Source organism: Hemitrygon akajei, unplaced genomic scaffold (assembly GCF_048418815.1).
Source record: "Hemitrygon akajei unplaced genomic scaffold, sHemAka1.3 Scf000091, whole genome shotgun sequence".
NCBI lineage: Eukaryota > Metazoa > Chordata > Chondrichthyes > Myliobatiformes > Dasyatidae > Hemitrygon > Hemitrygon akajei.
The window spans coordinates 1,883,976-1,893,954 of record NW_027331977.1 but is presented as its reverse complement, the minus strand read 5'-3'; the positions used below and the strand labels follow the sequence as shown (position 1 = coordinate 1,893,954).

At 40.5% G+C, this 9,979-nt stretch overlaps 1 protein-coding gene across 1 annotated transcript in view; it reads right to left on the bottom strand.

Moving 5' to 3' along the window:
* Window positions 1-678: 678 nt before the first annotated feature.
* Window positions 679-9,979, bottom strand: part of LOC140722858 (uncharacterized) — a 247,995-nt gene continuing 238,694 nt past the window's right edge. Inside the window, exon 17 of the mRNA XM_073037498.1 lies at window positions 679-748. Coding sequence (XP_072893599.1) covers window positions 679-748 — 70 coding nt within the window. The remainder of the gene's footprint in view (window positions 749-9,979) is intronic.

Sequence of the window (9,979 nt, the reverse complement as noted above, 5' to 3'; positions counted from 1 at the left end):
ATGGGAAATTCCGCACAAATTATGTAAACAAGAACATTTCGAAACATATTGATTCAGAGATCGCCTCCACGTTGCAGCCGGTGAAGGCCCACGTCGACTGATCAGTTGACAATATTTAGGCGGAAAAAAACGCCGCAGAATTCGCAGAACTGACAGTCGCCGGACAGAGGGATGATCATTAACGGGAGAGCGAGTGAAATCTATCCGACCCTCGCCTCTGATCCTGAAACTCGGGCTGCCGGGGCCGGCGTGTAAATTATCCAAGCAAAGGGAAATAATTCGGTCTATGACCATGATACCAGATTAGAAAATACAATTTACTATACAATGGGTAAAACAAGGCGAAAGGTGTTAGAAACATTGCATATCTCTGCTATATTTCGATATGTTTCACTATTTATGGAAACCTCACTTTATTATTAATTGCTCGAATGATATACGTACTCCACCATTTTACCAAAGCCGTTGTGTTGTTAATTCAGAGAGCAACACTGCAAATTAGTTGAGAACTTCACTTAGTTTTCAGTTCTCTAACGTGGCAAAGGTCGTGGCATTATCACCAAAGTGAAATGAACTAAACGGTCCACATCAGATACTGTTCCATATCGCCATGCTGCGAGGAACTAATCGGTCCACATCAGATTATGTTCCTTATCAAGAGTAAAGCTTTATAGACGTTCATTCTGTTATCAGTGTTAGACAGTTTGATTCAGTGACAGACTGTACGATGTGTTTAATGCGTTGCCATCTGTTGAAAAAAATGCTAATTAGAGCTCAAAAGGTAATAGCTATTGATGTTCTTTAGATACATATAAGCAATATGTAGTTCAATGACTATTTTATTGTTGTATCAAGTTCTAAGGATTCTGTTATTTAAATCACTTTAAAACAATTTACATGTTTCTCTTTGACTGAGATCAATGTCGTGATTTTTTTGTTTTGCTTTGGCGAATAAATAATAATTAATATATCTAACAAAGATGAACTCACTTGATTTCTTTCTGCTGAGCGGATCTCTCATAATGATATTGCAGTTTTTCATCAGTAAATTGATTGTCCTGTTTCCCATCCTGACTGGAATTGCTTAGGTTGAGCTGCATCAGCGAAGGATTTGTAGTGAGAGCAAAGAAGACACTCTCCAGGCAATTGTCCGTAAGATGGTTAGATTTCAGCCTGAATTGAAAGCAAACGAGAAGCCGAGAATTAAAAAGTGAACACACACAGACACACGCACACGCACACACACATGTACCCACAAACCATCTGCACACGCATTCATGCCTTGTGTTTCGTTACAGTTATGTACATTCGGCTGACATCAGAATTTCTTCAAATATGGGCTCTATAATCTACTGTTAATCAGCTTCTTTTTTGTCTAAATATAGACAAACACAGGAGCAACTAGCAAACTTGGGTTGCTCTCCTCACAAGGCAGGCAGCACTTATCTAGGGAAAGAGAAGTTTGAGATATCGGGCTGAGACAAATAGATCCGCAGTGAAAGCGGAGCAGGTAGGCAATAACTCATTTAACCTCTTCTGTTTGGTTTTATCTGCACATCGTCCATCCCTTAACGCGATTGATTGATCACATTTTTCTCAGATATCCCAGCATTTTTCAGACTGTTCTGTCTACGCAGCAGATTTCAAATTTGCGTCTACCTTCACCGTCTCCTCAACTCCACTGGTGTCATCTGCCCTTTTTCATTTACTCCTTCTATGGTTACACTTCTCATACAGTTTTCAACAGTCTTCCAACTCTAAACATCTTCTTCTTTTAAATAGAACTATCTGCGCTATATGGTTAATGATACATTAGTCCAGCTATAATATTTATTTCACTCCATTATTTCCCGTCGATCATCTGTCAGCACTCTAAATCCTCATGCATCGTTTCTACCAACATCTTTCCCTGCATAGGTGCCGCCTGGCCATCTGACTTTTAGAAGCTTGATTGTGCACGATAGCTTCTGCAGTCGCCGGTGTGCTGATGAATCAGTTAAACTGTTTTATAGGAGCTGATACACTAAGGAGAGACGTAATTGAATGCCACCTCTTCGACTTGATGCTTGACCTCTTAAACAATTACTCACGCCAGGGTTTTTATTTTACTCTTTTTCAGAACATCGAAGAGACGCTTCACTCCAGAATCTTGTAGGTTATTCTGGTTCAATCTGAGTATTCAATATAAACACGAACAATTAATTGATCCGGATAGAGAAATCTCAGAACTATATTCCAATTAGTCACTCAGCTTATTTACCACATGACGTGGCAAAGGTAATTCAATATCAATTATACTACTATTATTATTAAGTCAATGTTCCCTTTGAGTTTAATTGCTGAACTTGAAATTCACTCCGCTGTACATGAAGGAATTAGGCAGCGTATCAAGTTATAGACACAGATATACGTGAATGACTGCAATCCATTCAGGTTAACATATTACTGAATCTCAGCAAATGATAGCATCAGTATTGGACCACCATTCAGTGGCTGACCTCCCATTTCAAGAAGAGAAAAACGTTCTCTGTCAAACGCGTCTTCGGTCAAGAACTAACCCACGCTACAAATCCACTCCGCAATAGTTCAAGTATCATGAATTAATCTTCCTCCTTGATATTGTGCTTGTGCGTGTAGTAATCCGTTACAACACAAAATGTTTGTCCTTTAGCATAAAATGCTTTTGAGATAATCCCTCAGACGATGCAAGTGTCATTTGAAATAAAATATGAAAGGGTGTTTTCTTGGACCATGCATATAAAATGTTTAACCGAAAAATACTTCATTGGTAATCTAAAACTTATGGGAACTTATCAAATTAGAACATCCGATGAACCTAAGTCAATGAGAAAAATGTTTATTTAGACCCACTATGATATCGACAATCCACAGTATTACCACTTTATGCTATTATGTTTATACTTTCTTTTTATATATGTGCCGTATTTGATACATTACCTGAGAATTACACATCTGGGCAGCACTTGTTCCAGTTTCCGAAAATCCTCTGGTTGGACAAAGCACGAACTGAGGTCCAGCTCTTCAATCAGTTCAGGGGAGATTAAAGTTCTGGATAAAACAATACAGTCGGGTGCTTTGAGACGAAGGTGATTTAATTTAATGGTTGTAATGGGATTCAGTACTTCCTTCATTATGTCATCGTCTCCAAATTCAAGTAAACAGTACAGTATGCATAAAAACATTCTTTGAGTATGTTTCTTATCCATGTCCTTCAAGCGTCTGCTGACATTTTTTCGGAGCCATTCGGAGATAGAGGAAGTAACTTCAGTAGGGAATGCCTGCAGTTCCAACTCTAGGCGATCAGTTGACTTCCGGGAAGACAGGCCGACAAGAAAAATTGAGAAGGTACTGAATCTCCCGGTAATGTCTGTAAATGATTCATCCAGTATCTGTTTCAATCGAGATATTGGAGCATTTAGGACATTGGTAAGTGCAGCAAGGAAGTCTCGTAAAACGGAGTGCCTGAATTCGTAAATAACACCACCACTCTGTTTGTCTGGATCCTGGTACATAAACGCAGAGATAAACGTGGGGGGACAAGAATCCAGATTCCTCAATGCGTCGCCTTCAACTGAAAGTGTGTTTTGTCCAATTCTCTTCCCTGCCAATTCACCAACTGCAGTTAAATACTTCCGATTTGTGCTACCATCGTAACCACATTTTGTGAAAAGATGTGCGACGTAGTCAAAGAGCACCTTGGTATGGTTTATGATGAGGTTTGTTTCTCCTTGTGCCTGGAAAGACTCCAGCGACGAGGCGAGGGTGACACAAAACAGAGGGTCACTACACATATTCCATAATATGTCATTTTGCTCAATGAATTCCACTATTTTATTTGCATTCTGTCCATTGCCGAGATAACGGCGAAAATATGTTTTTGCTTTCTCAGAAGTGAATCCCATAACTTCGAATGTTGAATCTGCTGTTACGTGATGCAGAAGTTCGAGCTTCCAGTCTCGGGTTGTGATCAGCACTGAGCAACCCCTCAGAAATTCTCCCTGTATGAGAGAGCGTACGATATCACATACTAAATATTTAGAGTCTGTGCCCGTAATTTCTGTGTTCGTAAATCTGTATCGTGAATCGTTGTTTCCACCAGTATCAGGGAGAGTGAATAGTCGATACAATTGGTCCAGATCATCAAATATAAACAATACCCTTTGGGGTTGATTCCACAGATGATCCAGATAATTTTCGAAGTATGGATATGCCTCAAGGATCAAACTGCTTAACGTTATTGGAGATGTTATTGTATTTAAGTTCTGAATTTTGAAAAAAAAGACAAAACTGAATTCCTGAAATTTTACTTCCCTGGCCCAGTCATAGATTATCTTTTGTATTAGAGTGGTTTTCCCCGTCCCTGCAGCTCCATAGACGACGCTGATGGTGGTCTTCTCAGAATCACTTTTGTTTAGTTTGAATAATTCTTGGTACTCAACTTTGCGAATATGCGTATGAGTTTCTCCTGGTAAATTTGCATGCTCACTTCGGATCATTGTAATCGTTGGCTCAATGTAGATGTCAGAAATTAACCGTGACTTGGGCAAGTTCACTTCCCTGCTCTGTTTATCGAGATTGGATTTGAGTAGACCGATCACATCTGTAATAACGAATAAACATAATCAGTGGTTCTATGCTTTGTCCAGGGTATAAATAAAGAGTGATTACAGACTGACAACAACAATAACAATCGTCCATCATTTTGAATATGCAACATCACTATTAACTAAAACCGTTTAAGTGGTTCTTCATACATTGCTCCCCAACTTAAAACTACAATTAAAATTGATTAATAGGTGGCACGAAAACTTTGAATTCAACAACATAATCCAGTTTTCCGTCAAGAGGTGGTATAGTTAAAGGTTTCAAAGTTTTCAAATCCACATTTAAGGTCAGAGAAATGTATACATGTTACACGCTGAAATTCCTTTTTCTTCGCAAACATCCAAGAAAACAGAGCAGTTCCGGAAATAATGAATGATAGTTAAATTTTAGTACCCCGAAGCAATCTAGATGCCCCCCCCCCACGCAAAAGCCGCAACAGAACAAAGATGCCCCTCACCTACCAACAGAAAAAACATCGGCAACCCCAGCCGTGCACTGAAATGAGCGGCGAAGCATCAATAAAGACACAGACTTACAGTACCCCAAGGACTACTTGTTCATTTAGGTAACTTGTCATATCACAGGCTCTCACTATCTTCTTTTCTTTTCCTTATCTTAATCCATTCGTTGTTTCGTCACCCATTGACTAATTTCTCCATTTTGTCAGTAGGACGTTTGATTTTTATTACAGGATACTTTCTGTAAAGTGTAACCTGCTCTGAGTTCTAATCTTATCCTTCTTTTATTATCATTCTATAACGAGCTATACACATTCAATTATCCCCTGGTTCGCTGATGCATCTTTTATGCTATTTGCCTTTCTCCATCTTACATCATATTGAGGGAATAAGTTCCTCTTTATTAGCAGATATTTTGTTCATGTATCTCCCTGTTCAATATTATTTGCAGCAAAATTGTTTTGCGGGCAGCCACTCACATTCTGCATCGGTTTACAACTAATACCTGGAGACAATACAAAAGAGCGGGAAGCCAATGTAGAAGGTACAATAATTATGTTTTAACCCTTGGCGCACAGGCATAATCTCCAAGGTTTTTCTGCAATACAGCCAAACTTAGGACATTTTTGTCGTTACTTCTGAGCTTCTCGGGCATGAAAGATATATTTCCCAAGCCATTGCCTGTTCCCTGCTTTTTCTACTTCCAGTTCTTGTTCTTCCTGTTACAGGTCACGAAATACTGGAATGTCTAAACTCACACATACACACAGCACGCATTCAATATATGTACATAACGATAGACATACACACCATTATACCAGTATATGAAGTACAGTATATGCAGTACACACACAAACACACACAGAAACACATACACAGACACACACACGCACACACACACACACACACACACACACACACACACACACACACACACACACACACACACACACATATATATATAAAATATGTAAACATCGATATATACAAAGACAGATACATATCTAATAGAGTTTCCACAATGCACGGACATATACGGTAGATACATATCGATATACATTCACACAACACACACACACGTACTCTGATTCCACTACGAGGAAGCAAAAGTTTGAACCAACCAGGGCACATAATAAATATATTGATGATTAGCAAAATAAAACCAATACTGGTTAAAACAAGATCCATCAGTATGAATGTGTGTGAACTTTTTTAAAAATCTAGCTTGCTGTCTTGGAATCACAAGTACGTTTTAAGTACATTAGAAAGTGTTCGACAAGGACAGGCTATTCTGCCCAACAAAACTTGCCAAATTTGCATTCACATAGCGCATTGAAATATCTGTGGATTTTCGATTCAAAGTCTCCAAGGTACTACTCTTCACGACACAACTAGGTAGATTATTCTAAGTGTTTACTAACCGCTGTGCAGTGAAAAGCTTCTTGATTTTAGTTTGAAATATCTCCTTAAGCAATCATCAACTGTAGCCCTGTTTCCCTTGATGGATTAATTTTGAATTAACTGCTGAGATCCACTTTAGTTATACACTGAATGAATTTGAACACGTCTACCATATCTCCTCTTATTCTACGCCAGAAAGATTTAATTATTTAGTTATTTCACTGCTCAAACCCTGCAAACCAGGAATGAGCTTCGTCGCCCTCTTTGAACTATCCAGTACCTTCAGAACCCCTAAAAAATATGACGACCAAAACTGTGCACAGTACTCAGGGCGTGCCTCACAAGCGTATTATACCGCTTAAGGAGGATATCTGTGGACTTGAACTCTACTGAGTGCATTACATAGCGCAAAATGTTATTACCCTTCCGAATCACATCTGTGCGTTGTGCAAATGTTGATGGTGATGAGTCTTCCAGAACGCCCAAATCCTTCCTATATATTGCACATTCTAACTCCAGACACCCCCATTATTTATATAGAACCATTATTCCCACTTCTTATATGTCATTCTAACATTTACTTACATTATATTTTCTCTGCCATTTATCTTCCCACAACTCGATTTTGTTTGTCCATCTGCATTGATTCTGCAGCCTAAATATGATCAGCCCATCCCGCTACGTCTGAGACTTCTGCAGACTTGATGCGTTTATTTGTTTTGTGCTTATCTAAACCATTAACATAAATTAAAGCAGCAGCGACCCCAAAACAGAACCCTGCGAAACCTCACTTTAAACATCTTTTAGGAGTGAAAATCATCCTCTCATCAAAACTCGTTGATCTGTGCTTGGCGCCAATTCTGCACCCTTTCGCGCACCTTACTATCAAACTCAACATTCTGAAATTTGATTATCAACTCCTGTGGTTTACCTTTTCGAAGGGCTTCTGAATGTACAATGAATTATAAATACCGCTTTATTGTTGTAATATATTTTATTTGCCTCTTCAGAGATTTGTTCCAATTCATTGGGTTGTCTTTCCATACATTCATGTTATATCCATCATCAATTGTAAACCGACCGACTCAACCTTAGCTTTATCCTATTGATTCCCATCGCCCTGCCATATTAGTTTAAACCACTCCCAGCAGCTCCAATGGACCTCCAACTCCGCTCTCTTATGCGGAGTACAAGGGCGTTCACAATACTGAATCTAAGGACCCGCCAGTTGCTTATAAAGCTTCAGTATATCATTCCAGTACTTGCATTCAAGTCCTCTTGAAACGAATCCGATCAATGCATTTTCCTTCCTCAACACGGACTCAACCTACAATTTCACATTTCCATCTCAGATGTTTCCATTTTCTCTCAGTTTAGAAATTAGACTGCACATTTACTTCAACAAACAAAGTAAGTGGCCATGCATTTACCAACATTATACACACCTGCCTCTCTCTTGGGCATCCTACAAACCTGTGAAGGTTTCTCTGTCTCCTACCCGTTTCCACGATATTACATTTACATTCATTGACCTTTGCATCATCTGACAATTTGGCAACAAAGTTAGCTATCCCATCTTATAAATCATTGATATACAGCTTAAAAGGAAGCGGTCCCATCACCGCCTGTGAAGAACACCACTATACATATTGACCACTAGTCAATCAGATCGAACCATAAAAGGATCCTTTTATTCGCACTCGCACTGTGAAAAAGACTAAGGAGCTGGTGGAGGAACCGGTTAACCCAATTTCCATCCAAGGGGTTAGTGTGGACTTATTGGAGGATTACAAATACCTGGGGATACGAATGGACAATAAACTGGATTGGTCAAAGAACACTGAGGCTGTTTACAAGAAGGGTTAGGGCCGTCTCAATTTCCTGAGGAGATTGAGGTCCTTTGACATATACTGAGCGATGCTGAGGATGTTCTACGAGGCTGTCGTGGCCAGTGCTATCATGTTTGCTGTTGTGTGCTGCGGCAGTAGGCTGACGGTAGCAGACTCCAACAGAATCAACAAACTTAATCGTAAGGCCAGTGATGTTTTGGGTGTGGAACAGGACTCTCTGACGGTGGTGTCTCAAAAGAGGATGCTGTCCACCTTGCATGCCATCTTGGACAATGACTCCTATCCACTCCATAATGTACTGGTTAGGCACAGGAATACATTCAACCAGAGACTCATTCTATCGAGATGCAACACTGAGCGTCATAGGAAGTCATTCCTGCCTGTGGCCATCAAACTTTACAATTCCGCCCTCGGAGTGTCAGACACCCTGAGCCAATAGGCTGGTCCTGGACTTTTTCCACTTGGCATGATTAACTTATCATTTAATTGTTTATGGTTTTATATTGCTATATTTCTTCACTAGTCTTAGTTGGTGCGGCTGTAAGGAAACCCAATTTCCCTCGGGATCAATAAAGTATGTCTGTCTGTCTGCCTCCTACCAATCAGCTCATGCTCTAACCATACCAGTAACTTTCCCGTAATCAGGCCCCTTAAAAATAGGTACTCCTGATTGAGTACTGTTGCGGGGTGGCGGAACGGCCTATCTGGGGATGCAACAGTGACCGCGCTTCCGATTGAGAGGCTGGTCGAGGATCATAGAATGATAGTGGAAGCAAGAGGATGGCGCCAGTGACAGGTGACTCTATCGTCAGGGGGTCAGGCATCGATTCGGTGGACGCAGGAAAGAAAAACGAATGATTGTTTGCTTCCCAGGTGCCAGGGTCAGAGATGTTTCTGATCGCGTCCGGGATGTCCTGAACTGCGAAGGAGAACAGGGAGAGTTCGTGGTACATATTGGTACCAATTACATAAGTAGAGAAAGGGAGGAGGTCCTGAAAGCAGATTACAGGGAATTAGGAAGGAGGTTGAGAAGCTGGACATCAAAGGTAGTAATCTCAGGATCATTGCCTGTGCACGTGACCGTGAGATTAGGAACACAGTGAAGTAGGTGATAAAAGAGTAGCTGAAGGATTAGAGCAGTGCGCAGTGATTCATATTTCGGGATCATTGGGACCTCTTCTGGGGAGGCGTGACCTGTATAAAAAGGGCGGGTTGCACTTGAATCCCAGGTGGACCAATATGCTGACGGGAGGTTTGCAAAGGCTATTGGGGAACATTAAAACTAAAATGGCTGGGGGGGCGGGGGGTTGAGAACCAAACTGAAGAGACGGAGGAAGAGGCGGTTGGCTCTCATACAGAGAAAGCATGTAGACAGTGCGAGAAGGAGGGTAGGCAAGTGATAGAGAAGGAACGCGCTCAGACCGATGGATCGAGATATGCCTATTTTAATGCAAAGTGTATTATGAACAAAGCGGATGAGCTTAAAACATTGATCAGTGCTTGGAATTATGATGCTGTGGCCATTACGGGACCTGGATGGCTCATGAGCAAGAATTATTACTTCGAGTGCCAGGCTTTAGATGTTTCAGAAAAGACAGTGAGAGAAGCAAAAGAGCGTGGTACTGTTGATCAGACATAGTATCA